We start from the raw sequence: 20,044 nt of genomic DNA, 5'->3' as shown, positions 1-20,044 counted from the left end.
CCTAGTGTGTGAACGTGAGTGTGAATGTTGTCTATCTGTGTTGGCCCTGTGATGAGAAGGCAACTTGTCCAGGGTGTACGCCGCCTTCCGCCCGATTGTAGCTGAGATAGACGCCAGCGCCCCCCGCTACCCCAAAAGGGAATAAGCGGTAATAAATGGATGGATGGATTAAATTTGCAAATTGCGTGCCATTGGTATTGTGCTTACAACAGTGTTAGGTGAGCACTAGCTAGCATTATTAGTGACTCGACAATTCAAACCAGATCTGGTTTGCATACAATGCAAACCAGATCAAAGATTATGAAGGAATTGAAACAGCACAATACCACCGCTTTCATATGTTGTTATTCAACTCACATTTAGTGGCGTTTGGAGAGGTTACAGTTCAATCAAACATCTTCATTTGATTGTATGACGACACAGATCCGATTTAAATTCCACAAACAATCGACGCCGTTCGAGGCGTACACGTACCAAGCACCAGGCATACGACGTCGAGCACCACGAAGGGGATTCCTCTTGTCTCGAACATGTCGTCTCCTGTCCCACTCTTGTCTTGTCTCGACTTGGCTTCGTCCACGGCGTGTAATAAACACCAGTGGGATGCTCCTCCTCGTCGCGGCGCTTCCGACTCAAGTGTCAGATGGGGCCAACAGACGGACGGTTTTGAGTGTAAAACAATTGAAGAACTGCCACACTTTGAAGACGTCCGCACTTAGAAGCGAACAGCGGTTGGTTTAAACTCGGAGACAACTCGGAGAACGATAGGCGGCTTACAGGAGTCGTCGGTACACGATGCACGACCGTTGCGTTCGGGCTCTTTACACACCCTACTCACTCTCATGATGACACCCTCCCCTAAAACAGGTTTTTAAATACATTAAAAGCTAAACTCTCTGACATTAACGAGGACACCCGCCCCTGGGTGCCCGCCTGGGGTTGCGTGGATAACGAGCTCTTGTTTACGAACACAGCCGAAAGAGACCCGAATGCGGGCCTCAAGTCGCGTTCAAGAACCGGCAGAAAGGTGGGAAATTGGTGAATTTCACACACGTAATCGTTCGATAAAATCAGGTGTCCAAACTTTTTCCACTGAGGGAAGTATGCGGGGGCCAATTTCATATTTTTCTTTTTTTAAAGGCCTACTGAAATGAGATTTTCTTATTTAAACGGGGATAGCAGGTCCATTCTATGTGTCATACTTGATCATTTCGCGATATTGCCATATTTTTGCTGAAAGGACTTAGTAGAGAACATGACGATAAAGTTCGCAACTTTTGGTGCTGATAAAAAAAAGCCTCGCCTTTACCGGAAGTCGCAGACGAAGACGTCACAAGGGTGAGGGCTCCGATCACGTGCTCACATTGTTTTTAAAGGCCTACTGAACCCCACTACTACCCACCACGCAGTCTGACAGTTTATATTACAATGATGAAATATTAACATTGCAACACATGCCAATACGGCCTTTTTAGATTACTAAATTACAATTTTAAATTTCCCGTGAGTTTTGTCTTGGAAACGGTATAATGATGACGTGTACGCAAGACGTCACGCGTTTTTAGGAAGTATGAGCGCTACGCACACACACAGCAAAATGTCGTCTGCTTTAACCGCATAATTACACAGTATTTTGGAGATCTGTGATGCTGAATCTTTTGCAATTCAAGTCAAAGTAGAAAGATGGAGTTGGGAAGATTTAGCCTTTAGCCACACAAATACACGGTGATTCCTTGTTAAAAATTCCCGGGGGTGAAAATTTACTATGGATCAGAGCGCGGTCAAGCGAACATGAATCCAGACCAAATGTCAACTAGCAGGTTTCGGTGAGAAAATTGTGGTTAAAAAGTCGCTTCTTACCGGAGAAAAGCTGAGCTTGTGCCGTCCATAAAGCTGCCGTCAACTCCCCTGAGACATTGGCGTCAAGACACCCGTGGACGTACACCTCCGACTATCAGGTACTGTTAAACTCACTAAAACACTAGCAACACAATACAAAGATAAGGGATTTCCCAGAATTATCCTAGTAAATGTGTCTAAAAACATCGGAATCCATCCCAATGCAATCGCGTTTTTTTTTTAATCTTTTTTTTTTTTTCTACTCCGTCACTATCAATATCCTCAAACACAAATCTTTCACCCTCTCTCAAATTAATGGGGGAATTGTCGTTTTCTCAGTCCGAATAGCACTTTTTGTTGGAGGCTCCCATTAAATTCAATGTGAATATGTGAGGAGCCCCCACACTTGCGACATCACTGTCTGCGACTTCCGGTTGAGGCAGGGCATTTCTCTTAACACCGAAAGTTGCGAATTTTATCGTGGATGTTCTCTACTAAATCCTTTCAGCAAAAATATGGCAATATCGCGAAATGATCAAGTATGACACATAGAATGGACCTGCTATCCCCGTTTAAATAAGAAAATCTCATTTCAGTAGGCCTTTAATGGGAGCCTCCAGCAGCAAAAGCTATTCGGACCGAGAAAACGACAATTTCCCCATTAATTCGAGCGAGGATGAAAGATTTGTGGATGAGGATATTGATAGCAAAGGACTAGAAAAAATATAAAAAAATAAAATAAAATAAAAAGCGACGGCTCCGGGCGGCGGCAGTGTGAGCGTTTCAGATGTAATTAGACACATTTACAAGGATAATTCTGGAAGATCCCTTATCTGCTTATTGTTTTAAGAGTGTTTTAGTGAGATTGTGAAGACATACCTCAAGGTGTGATGGCTGCGGTGAACACGCAGCGTCTCAGAGAGAAGCCGTGGAGCCAAACTCACAGCTGCCTTTTAAACAGCTACTGCAGGAGGACGAATAATCCAATGACGTCTCCGGTAAGATATATATCACAATTTTCCCATCCAAAAACATGCTTGTTGACGTAGAGAAACATGTTCGCTTGACCGCTCTGTGTTAAAAACAAAGAAACACCGGCTGTGTATCGGTGCTAAAGACAGCTGCAATACACTGCTTTCCACCAACAGCATTGTTCTTTATAGTCTCCATTATTAATAGAACAAATTGCAACAGATTCAGCAACACAGATGTCCAAATTACTGTGTAATTATGCGATGAAAGAGACTATTTTTAGCCGTAACTGGTGCTGAGCTAATATTTCCTGACAGTCCGTGACGTCACGCGCACGCGTCATCATTCCGCTACGTTTTCAACAAGAAACTTGCGGGACATTTAAAATTGCAATTTAGTAAACTAAAAAGGCCGTATTGGCATGTGTTGCAATGTTAATATTTCATCATTGATATATAAACTATCCGACTGCGTGGTCGGTAGTAGTGGGTTTCAGTAGGCCTTTAAAACAATACAATAGTTGTTGATTTTTTTACCTTATGGCTTTCCTCAAGTTTGGTCCCCGGTCTCCGGAAGGGTCTCAGTCATAAAAATGTTAAAAATAAGTCATTAATTATAATTTTTTTCATTTAACGCTTGAATCTCGATATCAACTTCAGGTCTGTCTGTCGTTATAAAAAAAACTGAAATTTTGTTTTTTATGTTTAGGGCCTTTATGTCAAAACCCTTATTTTATGGCAAACACACAAACTGCAACATTTTTCCCCAAGACATTTCAAAGTGGAATATTTGACGTGAAGTATTTGGAACTCTAAATAGGTCAATAATTCATAACAATTAAAAAAAAGAATAAGTGTTGAAAATAAGCCAAATGTATATTTATATTTTTTTACTTTTAACGCTTAAGTCTGTAGATCTTTTGACTATAAGATTTTATGATTTTTTTCATACTTTTTTGTTTGTTTGATGCCCTTTTTGTGAAAGAAAACCTTGTTTCACACAAAATATGCAATATTATCCCCCCAAAATATTTGAAAGTGAAATTGTTCCAGTGAAGTAATTGGAGTCTTCAGCAGGTCAATAACAGTCCGCATGGCAGCTTTGTGTTATTAGTGTCAACATTGCAACTTTTTCTTGTTACATGTCACTGTTTACTCTTTTATCACACTCTTTTATGTTTTAAATTTTTATTATAGTATTTTTTAGAATGGGCCGGGGGCCATTAACAAATTAGCTGGGGACCACTTTGGACACGCCTGGATAAAATGGACCAGTGTTTTTCAACCTTTTTTGAGCCAAGGCACATTTTTTTCATTAAAAAAATACGGAGGCACACCACCAGCAGAAAAGGTCAAAAAAATGAAACTCCACCAGGTTGTCATGCCTTATTTTGAGTTTGTTGTTGTTGTTTCCTGTGCATAGCGCCTTATTTTCTGTCTTGCTCTGTTATTTTGGTGAATTTTCCTGTTTTATTGGTGTTTTCCCATAGCAGCTTCCCGCCTTGCTTTGAGTACTATTACCCGCACTTGCTTTGTTTTCGCAATCTTTGATTGATTGAAACTTTAATTAGTAGATTGCACAGTACAGTACATATTTTGTACAATCGACCACTAAATGGTAAAATAATAAGTATTTCAACTTGTTTAAGCCGGGGTCCACGTAAATCAATTCATGGTACAAATATATGCTATCAGCATAATACAGTCATCACACAAACGGGGATAGCAGGTCCATTCTATGTGTCATACTTGATCCTTTCGCGATATTGCCATATTTTTGCTGAAAGGATTTAGTAGAGAACATCGACGCTAAAGTTCGCAACTGTTGGTGCTGACAAAAAAGCCTTGCCTGTACCGGAAGTAGCAGACGATGACGTCACAAGGGTGATGGCTCCTCACATCCTCACATTGTTTTTAATGGGAGCCTCCAACAAAAAGTGCTATTCGGACCGAGAAAACGACAATTTCCCCATTAATTTGATTGAGGATGAAAGTTTCGTGTTTGAGGATATTGTTAGCGATGGACTACAAAAATAAATAAAAATAAAAAATCAAGTTAAAAAAAAAAACGTGATTGCATTGGGACGGATTCAGATGTTTTTAGACACATTTACTAGGATAATTTTCGGAAATCCCTTATCTAGTGAGTTTAACAGTACCTGATAGTCGGAAGGGTATGTCCACGAGTGTCTTGCGGCCAGTGTCTGATGGAAGTCGACGGCAGCTGTATGGACGGCACAAGCTCAGCTGATCTCCGGTAAGTGTCGACTTTTTACCACAATTTTCTCACTGAAAACTGCTGGTTGACATGTTCGCTTGACCGCTCTGATCCATAGTAAAGTTTCACCTCCGGGAATTTTAAACAAGGAAACACCGTGTGTTTGTGTGGCTAAAGGCTAAAGCTTCCCAACTCCATCTTTCTACTTTGACTTCTCCATTATTAATTGAACAAATTGCAAAAGATTCAGCAACACAGATGTCTAAAATACTGTGTAATTATGCGATTAAAGCAGATGACTTTTAGCTCTGTGTGTGCACAGCGCTAATATTTCCTAACTGTCTGTGAGGTCACGCGTACACGTCATCATTACGCGACGTTTTCAAGAAGAAACTCCCGGGAAATTTAAAATTGCAATTTAGTAAACTAAAAAGGCCGTATTGGCATGTGTTGCAATGTTAATATTTCATCATTGATATATAAACTATCAGACTGCGTGGTCGGTAGTAGGGGGTTTTAGTCGGCCTTTAAATGTGGCCCCCGAGTCAAAATAATTGCCCAGGCCTGCCCTACGAGGTCACAGGGGGAACTGGAGCCCATCCCAAAACTTTTTTTTTTTTTTAATATCAAAAGCAATGTTGTAATTAAGTACCGGTATTCATTTAAGGCTGCAATTAATTTACATAAAATATTCGACTTTGAAATTTTTTGGGGGGAAAATATGAATCATTTTGTGTTTTTTCTAATAAATTAGGGGATCTTGACTAAAATCTAATAGAAACTCGATGGAAACGGATCTGAAGTTAATCTATAGATATTTAAGTGTTGAAAGTAAAACTAAATATTAATATATGATGTTTAACACTTTAATGACTGAGACCGTTTTGAGTCCCCAGGACCTTTAACATTCACCAAAATTAAGGGAAGCAATACGGTTTACAATATATAGTATTTGTTTTGCAAATGAAACATATCAGTGGGAAAGGTTTGTAGACCCCTGGCGTGGGTCTATATGCAGACATCGCAGACCCTTTATGGCGCATCTAAATAGGCGTGTGAACTTTTCAGCTCAGAAGATGAATAAAAGGAAATTATAGTAAATGAAACTCATTGGGAGACGTTCATTCACCTTCAAAATTATGTCTCAGGTGTTGTTTGACGCCACCTGGCGTTTAGGAAGTTACATTACAGCCACAAAGAGAAAGGATCAGCTGGGAAATTGGATTTTCTTAACTCTCCTGATATAGTTTTGTCGTCCAATTAAAACTTTAATCTCGTAAAAAAAAGGCATTACTGCCCTCTAATCCTTTATATCAAGACTTTTGTTGTGAAAACATTTATTGTATTATTTCCTATACTATTGAGACTTTTTTTGACTTACAATTTGACCCTTTTCATATCATTATTCCTCTTATATGGTTTAAAAATAAAAAATAGACTTTGTTCTCATAAAACGCTGCATCTTCCAAGTATTATGATTTTTTAAAATCGTTTAATTACAACTTTATTGTAGCATTTTTTTTTTTATATTTGGGAATCTTTGCAGTTGGCAGGATCTCAGGATACAGAGAAGGCAGGCGACCTGTAAGTAGAACGTCCTTTTTTATTAGGTACCAAAAATGAGGAAGCACCAGTGGCTACAGCAGTAATTCATTGGGAAATAAACATGTGACAAAAACAAGGTAAGGAAAAAAAAAAAACATTAAACACAGGCGGATTATCCTCCTGATTAGAAATCAGGGACAGGTGAGGAAAACAGTAGGAAAGTCACACAAAAAAAAAATCAGACCAAAAGCAGGAAGAGGAACTAAAATAGAACCGCTGGACAGGAAGAAACACTGAAGACATAAAAAAAAAAAAAGAAAACAACGCAGAAGTCTAAAACAGTAATGATGAGTCATGTCTGTATTAATACTGTTTCCTTGCCCCCCCCCCCCCCCCACACACGTTAAATATAGGCTTTATTAAAATGCCAATGTGCTTAAGGATATGAAGCCTGTTGATCCAACACAGTGTTGATAAAAGCACACAAACTGATACCTGAACAGTACATATTTTATTAAAGTTGTATAGATTGAGTGGAAAAAATGTCATTTCAAATCTTTTAAATCTTTGGTCAAGCACCATGTGTGCACATTTCAAGACCAAGCCATTCATCTATAGCCATATTAAACAAACAATACCCCTAAATGTTCAGCATCTGCTCAGTAACTGATGGGTGGAAAAAAGTAAAGTACAAGTGCAAAAAAAAATTAATGTATGTAAAAAAAAAAACATCCATCCATCTTCTTCCACTTATCCGAGGTCAGGTCGCGGGGGAAGCAGCCTAAGCAGGTATGCCCAGACTTCCCTCTCCCCAGTCACTTTGTCTAGCTCCTCCCGGGGGATTCCGAGGCGTTCCCAGGCCAGCAGGGAGACATAGTCTACCCAACGTGTCCTGGGTCTTCCCCGTGGCCTCCTACTTTTTCGGACATGCCCGAAACACCTCCCTAGGGAGGCGTTCGGCTAACAGACAATTATTTTTTGCTCGCCAAAATATCACATGTCGTATTTGCAGTTTCACAATTCCAATATTGTGAACATAATAATAAAAAAAAAACTTGAGTGGAAAAACCTGGCAGTCAGGTTACGCTTACTAAATGACTCAGAAATACTAATGTATTGTAAATATATAAAACAATATCACATTTGTTTGGAATAACGTAAAACAATATAACATCAAAAGGTAAATTCTGACCAGAGGAAAGATAATTCAGGTATTTTTTAAACATGGTCATTGTTTTAGAAAAATAATTCAATATCCGTAAGTGTGAAATATAATTTTTTTCTGGTCAAATTGTCATAATTGTTTTCCCTAATAGACTTGAAATACCTGAATTATCCCTTTAGGTCAACGTCAATGCTGTTTTATTGATCCACAATTCAGTGACAAACAAACTTTGATAGCGAATTTTAAATAATTAAAGTATTTGAAAAAAGGCGGTTATGTCATAGTAACAATCTCCACATTTCTCTTTTTAAAATTCTGTTTAAGAATAAGCCCGCTGGCCTGTTCTAAAAATAGCTCAAATTGCAGCACTTACCAGTGAGCTGCCTATATTTTTAAATTGTATTTATTGACTAGCAAGCTGGTCTCGCTGTGCTCGACATTTTTAATTCTAAGAGAGACAAAACTATAATAGAATTGAAAAATCCTAGAAAATATTTTAAAGACTTGGTCTTCACTTGTTTAAATAAATTCATTTTTTTTTTTTTACTTTGCTTCTTATAACTTTCAGAAAGACAATTTTAGAGAAAAAATACAACCTTAAAATTGATTTTAGGATTTTTAAACACATATACCTTTTTACCTTTTAAATTCCTTCCTCTTCTTTCCTGACAATTTAAATCAATGTTCAAGTAATTATTTTTTTTTATTGTAAAGAATAATAAATACATTTTAATTTAATTCTTCACTTTAGCTTCTGCTTTTTCGACAAAGAATATTTGTGAAATACTTCTTCAAACTTATTATGATTAAAATAAAAATATTCTGGCAAATCTAGAAGATCTGTAGATTCAAATTTAAATCTTATTTCAGTCTTTTGAATTTCTTTTAAACATTTTGTTCTGGAAAATTTAGAAGAAATAATAATTTGTCTTTGTTAGAAATATAGCTTGGTCGAATTTGTTATATATTATAACAAAGTGCAGATTGGATTTTAACCTATTTAAAACATGTCATCAAAATTCAAAAATTAATCTTAATCAGGAAAAATTACTAATGATTTTCCATAAATTCTTTTTTGAATTTTTTCATAAAGATTCAAATTAGCTGGTTTTTCTGTTCTTTTTTTTGGTTGAATTTTGAGTTTTAAAGAGTCGAAATTGAAGATAAACTATGTTTCAAAATTAAATTTTAATTTTTTTCCCTGTTTTGTCCTCTTTTAAACCGTTCAATTAAGTGTATTTTTCATTATTCTATACAAAAAAACCTACTGTCAAAGGAAAAAAAATGTATGACGGAATGACAGACAGAAATACCCATATATATATATATATGTATATATATATATATGGGTATTTCTGTCTGGACATATATATATATATAAATATATATAGGTAAATTGAGCAAATTGGCTATTTCTGGCAATTTATTTAAGTGTGTGTCAAACTGGTAGCCCTTTGCATTAATCAGTACCCAAGAAGTAGCTCTTGGTTTCAAAAAGGTTGGTGACCCCTGCTATAGAGAATTAATGTCATAAGTATTAAGTTATACCTAAAAAAAACCCAAACAAGCTTTACAAGGCTTTAAAAGATATCCTTCATTGTTTGTTCACTTTCAGCCCACGAGGTGGTGGTACTTCCTCACGTATGAAAGCCATCTCCAAGTCCGGCTTGTGGTTGTGAGGAGACTGTTTGGAAAAGGCACCCGGTTTAAAAAGACAGTACAGTCCTGATCTTTGTACAGTAGTAAACGCCCCGAAATGTTGCTCCTGATGTGTAGTTTATTGCCTGTAGGGGAAAAAAACGGTCCTGTGTTTGAGACGTTTTACACTCCTGAGATTCCTTCTGTGGACAAAAAGCGGAGGTTTGGGGAAAATGTCCTCTATGGAGCCTTTCAGGTCTTCTTGAGCCGAGCTTGTTTCTCCTTGCGAAGGTGAGCGTCCATCTCGTGCTTGAACAGCAGCATCCCGAGCTGGCCGTGCGAGGCCTCGTTCAGGGCCTTGGACTGCATGCACATGCGGTATTGATCCGGCGGCAGCTCGTCGGCGCATTGCTTCTCGTGCCACAGGTGGAAGAGGCCTCGCGAAGGCGCTCTCACGACCAGCAGGTCACTGTGCAAGTACTTCCTGTACAGGTGGACGTCCTCGCCTCCCCAGCCTTTGATGTTAACGTCAAAACCACCTTGAGGGGAGGAAAACATGAACAATGTTTAGTCAATATCTATCGTCTATTTTTTTTCTCCAAAATGTGTAACTGACAAAAACATAAAGCCACTGACAAATGTCTACTACGGAGAAAGAAAGTATAGTAGCACCTCAACTTGCAAGCCTAAATGGTTCTGTGAAGGAGCTCTTAACTTAAAACACTTGTATCTTAAATCAATGTCTACCATTGAAATTAATTTGAAGTAATTTTTTTGGAGCTCTCACTCTAAAACAGCACCATTTTAACATGTATATTGCATTTTTAAAAAGAAAAAACTATTGTATACAATAGAATGTATTAAAATAACTACAGTACTTTTATGAATTAATGTACATATCCAAAAACACAGTGAATTTGGCACGTTGTGTGAATTGTAAATAAAAACAGAATACAATTATTTGCAAATCCTTTTCAACCTATATTATATTGAATAGACTGCAAAGACAAAATACTTAACATTTGAACTGGTAAACTTTGCTATTTTTTTCAAATTTTAGCTCATTTGGAATTTTTTTTTTAAGCTGGCACAAGTGGCATAAACGACTGAGAAAGTTGACGAATGCTCATCAAACACGTATTTGTGACATCCCACAGGTGAAGAGGCTAATTGGGATCAGGTGGGTGCCATGATTGGGTATAAAAGCAGCTTCGATGAAATGCTCGGCCTTTCTCAAACAAGGATGGGGGGAGGGTCACCACTTTGTGAACAAATGCGTGATCAAATTGTTAAACAGTTTAAGAACATTTCTCAACGAGCTATTGCAAGGAATTTAGGGATTTCACCATCTACGGTCCGCAATATCATTAAAGGTTCAAATAATCTGTAGAAATCACTGCACGTAAGCAGCAAAGCCAAAACACAACAATGAATGCACGTGACCTTCGATCCCTCAGGCGGTACTGCAGCGACATTAGTGTGTAAAGGATATCACCACATGGCCTCAGGAACACTTCAGAAATCCACTGTCAGTAACTACAGTTTGTTGCTACATCTCTCCCGTCCAAAGGCAAAACCCAGTAACTCAATTTTGGTCAAAACTGAGCTGATGATAATTTTGGAGTTACTAGGTGATATGCTTTAAATTAGTGTATGCGATATTGTAATTTGTTCCGTAAGTAAGCAGCTTACTTATGGAACAAATTACGGAACAATTAGTGGGCTTCACGGTGGCAGAGGGGTTAGTGCGTCTGCCTCACAATACGAAGTTCCTGCAGTCCTGGGTTCAAATCCAGGCTCGGGATCTTTCTGTGTGGAGTTTGCATGTTCTCCCCGTGAATGCGTGGGTTCCCTCCAGGTACTCCGGCTTCCTCCCACTTCCAAAGACATGCACCTGGGGATAGGTTTATTAGCAACACTAAATTGGCCCTAGTGTGTGAATGTGAGTGTGAATGTTGTCTGTCTATCTGTGTTGGCCCTGTGATGAGGTGGCGACTTGTCCAGGGTGTACCCTGCCTTCCGACCGATTGTATCTGAGATAGGCGCCAGCGACCCCGAAAGGGAATAAGCGGTAGAAAATGGATGGATGGATGGATGGAACAATTAGTTTTGGTCAAAACTGAGCTGATAATATTTTTGGAGTTACTAGGTAATATGCTTTACATTAGTGTATGCGATATTGTAATTTGTTCCGTAGGTAAGCAGCTTACTTACGGAACAAATTACAACATCGCATACACTAATGTAAAGCATATCACCTAGTAACTCCAAAACTATTATTAGCTCAGTTTTGACCAAAATTGAGTCACTGGGTTTTGCCTTTGGACGGGAGATCTGTAAGTGCAAGTTAAAACTGTACTATGCAAAGCCAAAGCCATTCATCAACAACACCCAGAAACGCTGCCGGCTTCACTGGGCCCGAGTTCATCTAAGATGGACTGATGCAAAGTGGAAAAGTGTTCTGTGGTCTGGCAAGTCCACATTTCAAATTGTTTTTGGAAACTGTGAATGTTGTGTACTCCGGACCAAAAAGAAAAAGAACCATCCAGATTGGTAAAGGTGCAAAGTGCAAAAGCCAGCATCTGTGTTGGTATGGGGGTGTATTAGTGCCCAAGGCATGGGCAATTTACACATTTGTGAAGGCACCATTAATGCTGAAAGGTACATACAGGTTAAGGAGCAACATATGTTCCAATCCAAGCAACGTCTTTTTCATGGACGCCCCTGCTTATTTCAGCAAAACAATGCTAAGCCACATTCTGCATGTGTTACAATAGAGTGGCTTCAGAGTAAAAGAAGGCGGGTACTAGACTGGCCTGTCTGTAGTCCAGACCTGTCTCCCATTGAAAATTAGTTGCAAAATATGAAGCCTAAAATACCACAATGAAGACCCCGGACTGTTGAGCAATTAAAGCCGTACATCAAACAATAATGGGAAATAATTCCACCTGAAAAGCTTAAAAAATTGGTCTCGTCAGTTCCCAAACGTTTACTGACTGTTGTTAAAAGGAAAGGCCATGTAACACAGTGGTACAATTGCCCCCGTGCTGACTTTTTTGCAATGTGTTGCTGCCATTAAATTCTAAGTTAATGATTATTTGCAAAAGAAACATTACGTTTTTCAGTTCGAACATGACAAATCTTGTCTTTGCAGTCTATTCAATTGAATATAAGTTGAAAAGGATTTTCAAATCATTGTATTCTGTTTTTATTTACAATTTACACGACGTACCGACTTCACTGGTCTGGGGTTGTGTAACAATATTGGACAGCATTTACTTTGGAGAGTTGACTTTTACAGTATCGCCTTTCAGCTGCTTGTCCGTCAAACACACAATTAGCAGCTTTTCCGTATTTTCATGGGTGAATGTCTGCCTTTTATATATTATTTGAACATCCTTGGCTGACGTTAGACTCATTCTGTGTCAGTATGGTGCAGACTCACAGTCACCACATTTCCATGCACTAAATTAGTCTGATTTCGCAAATAGTTATTTTTTTTGTATTTTCACAGCTATATGTGAAGTCTAAGTGTCCACGCACACTCTCTGATGCAACTATTGGCCTCTCGTACACTTGGGGGGCGCTTATTTCATTTCAGCATGGATAACTGAAATAGATTAGATTAGTTTAGTTTTTTCCAAAGTGGACAATGCAAATTCATGAAACACAACTCCCTTTTCCAGTTGACCTATGACGTCACACGAGCCATCTGCGGATGCTTCCAACTTGTTTTAACCTTTGTCTTGTTTTAGTTTTTAAATGCATAAAAGAACCACATACATTTATTTTTTTGCATCAAGGCTTTTTGACTTTGTCAGGAACCTCTATTTCAACAAAACAAAACATTTTTATTTTTTTTCACTAAATTATAAAATGGTCAGGTTAAAATTATTACCTTGGTGTTGTTAGGGTCGGTTTTGACCCAGTTATAAAAATAAGATTATCAAGCAATAATTAGAGCCAAAACTGAACACACTGACAGCCAGCTCCTCTCCCAATCATGTGAGCTTTAGGCAATTCTCATTTTACCTTGTTATCCAGGACAAAAACAAACAAAGACAGACAGACATGTGAGGTCAATTCAGTATAAAATTATTAAAATGAGAAAAATAAATAAAACAAATTTATTTAACAGATGTGTTCTAATACTCCTCAGTAATAGTCAGGTAACACAACAACCTTCTATTTATTTTTACGATTCTCTTGAGTTTCATTTTACCATTTTTTAAAATTGTAATCGAGGGGTATACTGACAAAAAAAAGGCCCAATGGCCTACATCAAAAATATTAAACCAATATTTTCATGAATAAGAAAGCCTAACCAAGAGATGAGAAACAAATTGGATGATAGATAATTGCCATCTATCCATTCATTTTCTACCGCTTGTTCCCTTTGGGGTCGCGGGGGGGCGCTGATGCCTATCTCAGCTACAATCAGACGGAAGGCGGTGGGCACCCTGGACAAGTCGCCACCTCATCACAGGGCCAACACAGATAGACAACATTCACACTCACATTCACACACTAGGGACCATTTAGTATTGCCAATCAACATATCCCCAGGTGCATGTCTTTGGAAGTGGGAGGAAGCCGGAGTACCCGGAGGGAACCCACGCATTCATGGGGGGAACATGCAAACCCCACACAGAAAGATCCCGAGCCCGGGATTGAACCCTGACTACTCAAGACCATCGTATTGTGAGGCAGACGCACTAACCCCTCTGCCACCGTGAAGCCATGATAGATAATTGTTTTTAGTATATTTTACAGCTGATTTAAGACATGGGTCAAAACTGAGCCGTTAACATAAGTGATGGTAACATAAATCTAACACAAGAGGAAGGTTAAGTAATGTCCGCTGAAAGATTGGCACATATTACAAATATTATGTCTGTAATGGCTGTGCGGATGTTAAATAGCAGACTTGGATCTTAGATCGCGCTACGAACATGACGCTACTACCATGACGCTACTACCAAGGACGTATCGGGTCACATGCAAAGAAAGGCGGCTGAAGAGATTTTTCGAAGGAATTTTCGGACGAAAGCCATTGAAACAAAACTTTTGAACGTTTATTCAAAAGGCTCAGTGGATTAACAAAGGGAGTTTTAAATCCGAAGGAAAATAAAGTTTGTGCCCCGACTGATATCCAGAGGAAGGTCGCTATTGTTTTGGACTATCTTGTCACTTGTGTGGAAAGTTAATCAGTTGGCTTGCATAAATTCAGCGTGAAGAGGTTTGTGTTCACTTTATTATTCGCCTTTAATACACCTGTTTCATTATATTTTATCTCATTCGTATTTTTTTTGGGAGTCTTGATTAAATACATCTGTTTATTTGTTCTACCTTGGATGCACTTCCAAATGTTCTGTTCTTTTAGTTTGTGAAGCAAATAAACAGTCTTCTCTTCATGACGATTAATGCTACATTTTTATTGAATAGCATCTGCTTCCGGGTTGTATCCCGCAGGTTGAGACTGGCGCATGTGCGATACGAATGGTCCTCTCCGGTGCACACACCCCCTCGAGAGATCTGGTTTCCAAGTGCATAATCCAGGTGTGTTAGTCCGACTTTTCAAAAACAGAACACGATCGGATTAAAGTGTTTTCATGGGTTGTAAGAGGCTTATTTAGCGCCAAACTATTTGAGAAATCAGACTAATTTAGTGCATTGACACGTACTGATTGATATGCCAAATTGGCAACATGCCCGGTCTTGTTACTGATTAATTTTGTCACGGTCCGGGCGCATGCAAACGCGCGCTCATCTGTGCGCTCTGATGAGAGCACCTCCAGGGGCGCGTCAGTCAGCTGCAATCAATCACCTGCAATCAGCGCACCTGTGGTTGATGAGGTCCTGCCTTCATAAGCCTGCTCAACCTGCTATGCGGCGCCACAACATAACCATCCGTTTGTGTACTGTAAGCCAACTAATCTTGCTATATGCACACTTTGCTCTCTGTGTTTTTCTTCCCCGTGTTTTGATTGTCTCATGTGCTCCTTGTCGGTCAAACTACAGACCTCCGTTCCCGCGTTGACGTGCTGTGTGTCTCGTCATTCCTTGTTCCTGTGCTTCCCGGACTGCCTCTTGGATCCTGACCTCCCGCTTGGACACAGACCTCCTATGACCTGCTATAGCCCCTTACTTCCTGCTTGCCTCATGGACATTCGAGACTGCCTATCCCCTCCGTCACTTCCGCCTCTCGCTCAACACTCCCAGTAACACACAACAGCTAATCTCCACACGCAGTCTCACAAACACACACTTTGGATTCGTCACACTCCAGTTCCCATTATTGCTTGAGATATATATATATATATATATATATATATATATATAGAGCTTAACTACGCCCCCTTGTGGTCTGTGCCGTCTACTCCTCCTGTACACAACATATTTCTTTCTTCGATTCAACAAATATCATCCACTTGTCAGCACTGTCCTTCACACTCACTTTCTTCCTTCCAATGGTTAGAAAAAACAAGTGATGTCGATTTTTAGCTGTGAGTGCGAGGGAGACGTTTTGGGAAGGATACTTGTAACTCACATTTATTCCTGCAAGTTAAAACATTAAAATGAGCTCAAAGACAGCCCTTATCTTAAAACACCTTTAAGTTGAGGTACTACTGCATCATGTTGCATCACAGTAACCCTGATTTCATTCGTGAGGGAGGATGAATTGATGCAAAAGGGCCTTGAAAGCCTCTGCTAGCGAGATATGCCAAAATATGCAGGCGGCAGCCTTGAGCTATTTGAGATGCAGAGTAATGCAACACAAGCTCAAAGTAAAGACACGTCATGTAATAACTTCAACAGCAGACTATATTAAGTCACCTATGTTGATGAAGTCCGACCTGTACTGGCAGGTCATGCCGAAGCCGAAATCCCTCCAGAAGCCCGTGTGTTGCTTCATCACCTGAGCAGAGAGGAAGAGCTGTGAGCTTAAAGACGTCACTTGAACAATTTGGTGTGCTCATTATACCAGAGATGAGTCGACCAATCAGCCACTGATCAGTATTGGTTGATTTTCTTGAAAAAGTATGTGATTGTCATTGCGGATTAATGCCGATCTCCTCTGGCTAATGTTTTATTTATTTTGAGTCCCCCGGCTAATTGTGTATCTCCATATACAGTGTGGAGCCGGTTCGTATAGTTAATAACAATCACCTCCATTACGGCAAAGAAACTGTATTTCTTTGTATCTTTAAGAGTCATTGCCAAGTATTATTATCACTGGAGGACACACCTAAATATGTAACACATCAAGAAAAAGCATGAGCAGGCAGGCTAAGGGTTAAGCCAGCCACTATACTAACTAGAGACCACACCAAGAAATAAGTGTTCAGTAAAGTTTAATGGAACCACTTTGCAGCAGGAAGTAAGCAGTTATTAAGAGGAAATGAACAAGTAGATTAATAAGAGTCTAGAAAAGGATAATATAAAAACAACTGTTGTTGTGTCATTGTGGGATAAATAAAAGTCCATCCTATCTAGTGTTGTCCTGATACTAATATTTTGGTACCGGTACTAAAATTATTTAGATACTTTGATACTTTTCTGAATAAAGGAGACCACAAAAAAATGCAGTATTGGCTTTATTTGAACAAAAATTCTTAGGGTACATAAACATATGTTTCTTATTGCAAGTTTGTCCTTGAATAAAATAGTGAACATACTCTACAACTTGTCTTTTAGTCTGCTGACGTATGCAGAAACATATTGTGTCATTTATACACCTATTATTTTGTCAACATTATTAAGGACAAGTGGTAGAAAATGAATTGTTAACCTACTTGTTAATATCTGCTTGCTTTTTCTTTTAACATGTTCTATCTACACTTATGTTAAAATTTAATAATCACTTATTCTTCTTTTGTTTGAATGCTTTACATTAGTCTTGGATGATACCACAAATTAGGGTATCAATTGGATACCAAGTAGTTAGAGGATCATATATTGGTCATATTCAAAGTCCTCATGTGTCCAGGAACATATTTCCTGAGTTTATAATAATAATATAATTTTTTTTTAAACGAAAAAAGATATTGTGATGCCACAAAATATGGATGGAATCATAGTAGTATCCACTAGATACGCTCCTGTACTTGGTATCATTTCAGTGGATGTTATGTGTAGATCCACCAATGGCGTTTGTTTACATTTTGATGCCGGTGAGCTACGGTGTGTAGTGAAGCATGTTTAGCTATTACTTTATTTGTCGCCATGGATTTAGAAGTAGCTAAAACACTGCCGACACCGGCTGGACTTCAGCGGCTAGCCAGCTAACCATGTCTTAAAGCACCTCTTCCGGTGGGCGTTTCAGTGTTATAACTTCACCTTTATCGCGATACATCTATTCTACCTTTTCTGTCTACACACATTGTCTATTTGTAAGTACTCCGTGATTGTGAGCTACCGAACATGCTCCTCTGCTCGTAAACCGACAATGACACGACGTGACGACGAAGGGGGATTGGTGGACCGGTACTTTTCAGAGGCGGTATAGTACCGAATATGATTCATTAGTATTGCGGTATTATATAGTACAACCCGAATTCTATCTTAAAAATCAGTGGTGTTGATATTAATACTAGAATGAACATTTTTATTTCCTCATAATATTTTGTTGTTGTTTTTGTTCATGTTTACAAATTCAGAGAATGATTCCCTGGACACAGGATTTTGAGGAATACAATTATTAAATACTAGATAGTAGTTTTTGAATTTGTTTAGTTTTGTGTGAACTATTGACTTTGTTTTGCTCCAACAATTGTATGTAAGAAAATAAAATAAGAAACAAGTTTAAATATTGTGTTGATATCGTTCATTGGTTAATAGCGCTAACCATAAATACATTGAAAAATTTACAGATAATACATGTGATTGGTATTGGTATCCCTGATCGGAAAATCCCTAGTCTTGCGCTTACTTCCAAGCCTTTATGTACAAACCCCGAAACCAGTGAAGTTGACACGCTGTGTAAATCGTAAATAAAAACAGAATACAATGATTCGCAAATGCTTTTCAACCTATATTTCATTCAATACACAGCAAAGAAGAGATACCTGGCTCTGCGATGAGGTGGCGACTTGTCCAGGGTGTACACCGCCTTCCGGCCGATTGTAGCTGAGATAAGCACCAGCGCCCCCCGCAATCCCAAAGGGGAATAAGCGGCAGAAAATGGATGGATAGATGGATGGACAAGATACCTAATGTTCGAACTGGAAAAAATAGTTTTTTGCAAATATTAGCTCATTTGGAATTTGTTGCTAGCAACATGTTTCCAAAAAACTGGCACATGTGGCGAAAAAGACTGAGAAAGTTGAGGAGTGCTCATGAAACACTTATTTGGAACATCCCGCAGGTAAACAGGCTATTGGGAACAGGTGGGTGCCATGATTGTGTATAAAAGCAGCTTCCATGAAATGCTCAGTCATTCACAAACAAGGATGGGACGAGGGTCACCACTTGGTGAACAAATGGGTGAGCAAATTGTCGAACAGTTTAAGAACAACATTTCTCCACGAGCTATTGCAAGGAATTTAGGGATTTCACGATCTACGGTCCGTAATACCATCAAAAGGTTCAGAGAATCTGGAGAAATCACTGCACCTTAGCGATGATATTACGGACCTTCGATCCCTCAGGCAGTACTGCATCAAAAACCGACATCAGTGTGTAAAGGATATCACCACATGGGCTCAGGAACACTTCAGAAAACCACTTTCAGTAACTACAGTTTGTCGCTACATCTGTAAGTGCAAGTTAAAACTCTACTATGCAAAGTGAAATCCATTTATCAACACCCAGAAACGATGCGGGCGCCGTTGGGCCTGAGCTCATTTAAGATGTGATGGTATGGGGGTGTGTTAGTGCCCAAGGCATGGCGAACTTACAGATCGGTGAATGCACCATTAATGCTGAAAGGTAGATACTGGTTTTGGAGCGACATAAGCCATCCAAGCAACGTTATCATGGAGGCCCCTGCTCATTTCAGCAAGACAATGCCAAGCCACATGTTATAACAGCGTGGCTTCAAAGTAAAAGAGTGCAGGTACTAGAATGGGCTACATTTTGTCCAGACCTGTCTCCCGTTGAAAATGTAAGGCATAATATGAAGCCTAAAATACCACAACAGAGACCCCGGACTATTGAACAACTTAAGCTGTATATCAAGCAAGAATGGGAAATTATTCCACCTGAAAAGCTTCAAAAATTGGTCTGCTCAGTGTTATTAAAAGAAAAGGCCATGTAACACAGTGGTAAAAATGCCCCCGTGCCAACTTTTTTGCAATGTGATGCTGCCATTAAATTCTAAGTCAATGATTACTTGCAAAAAAAAAATTCATTTTCTCAGTTCGAACATTAAATATCTTTGTGGAGAGATGGCGCCGACAAGCCGACAGCGGATTAGGACAAACGGCGGTCCTACTCAAGACAGCGGCCAGGGGGCGTAGTGTGCGGCGGAGCGGAGAGGCGGGGTGCGCTTGGAGCGACGCTGCAGCAATCAGAGTCAGGTGCGTAAACCACACACCAGCCTCTCAATCCCTGCATCTTCTCCTGCAGTTTAAAAGGGGAGAAGGAGGAGCGATCGTGGCAGAAGACGGAGGAGAAACTGCAACAACGAAAGACGACGAGAGCGACCAGAAGGATGAGCTTGAGAGG

At 39.3% G+C, this 20,044-nt stretch overlaps 2 protein-coding genes and 1 long non-coding RNA gene across 5 annotated transcripts in view; 1 reads left to right on the top strand and 2 right to left on the bottom strand.

Moving 5' to 3' along the window:
* plpp1a (phospholipid phosphatase 1a) overlaps positions 1 to 997 on the bottom strand; it is a 29,775-nt gene extending 28,778 nt beyond the window's left edge. The window contains exon 1 of one of the 2 annotated variants that reach the window (XM_061876599.1): positions 475 to 997. In XM_061876599.1, the coding sequence (XP_061732583.1) occupies positions 475 to 532 (58 nt within the window). In that variant the 5' untranslated portion in view covers positions 533 to 997. The remainder of the gene's footprint in view (positions 1 to 474) is intronic. The other variant, XM_061876598.1, reaches the window with a different exon arrangement.
* Positions 483 to 18,149, top strand: LOC133536230 (uncharacterized). Its single transcript, XR_009802423.1, has 3 exons — positions 483 to 1,027; positions 14,849 to 15,299; positions 15,398 to 18,149. It is a non-coding gene; the product is annotated as an uncharacterized LOC133536230 (long non-coding RNA).
* csgalnact1a (chondroitin sulfate N-acetylgalactosaminyltransferase 1a) overlaps positions 6,612 to 20,044 on the bottom strand; it is a 106,259-nt gene continuing 92,826 nt past the window's right edge. For both annotated transcript variants that reach the window (XM_061876597.1, XM_061876596.1), the window contains 2 exons: positions 16,214 to 16,295; positions 6,612 to 9,915 (listed from right to left, as the gene is read on the bottom strand). In XM_061876597.1, coding sequence (XP_061732581.1) covers positions 9,629 to 9,915; positions 16,214 to 16,295 — 369 coding nt within the window. In that variant the 3' untranslated portion in view covers positions 6,612 to 9,628. The remainder of the gene's footprint in view (positions 9,916 to 16,213; positions 16,296 to 20,044) is intronic.

This window comes from Nerophis ophidion, linkage group LG17 (genome assembly GCF_033978795.1).
Source record: "Nerophis ophidion isolate RoL-2023_Sa linkage group LG17, RoL_Noph_v1.0, whole genome shotgun sequence".
Lineage (NCBI taxonomy): Eukaryota > Metazoa > Chordata > Actinopteri > Syngnathiformes > Syngnathidae > Nerophis > Nerophis ophidion.
Note: the sequence above shows the minus strand (reverse complement) of the source record. Positions and strands in the feature narration are given on the sequence as shown.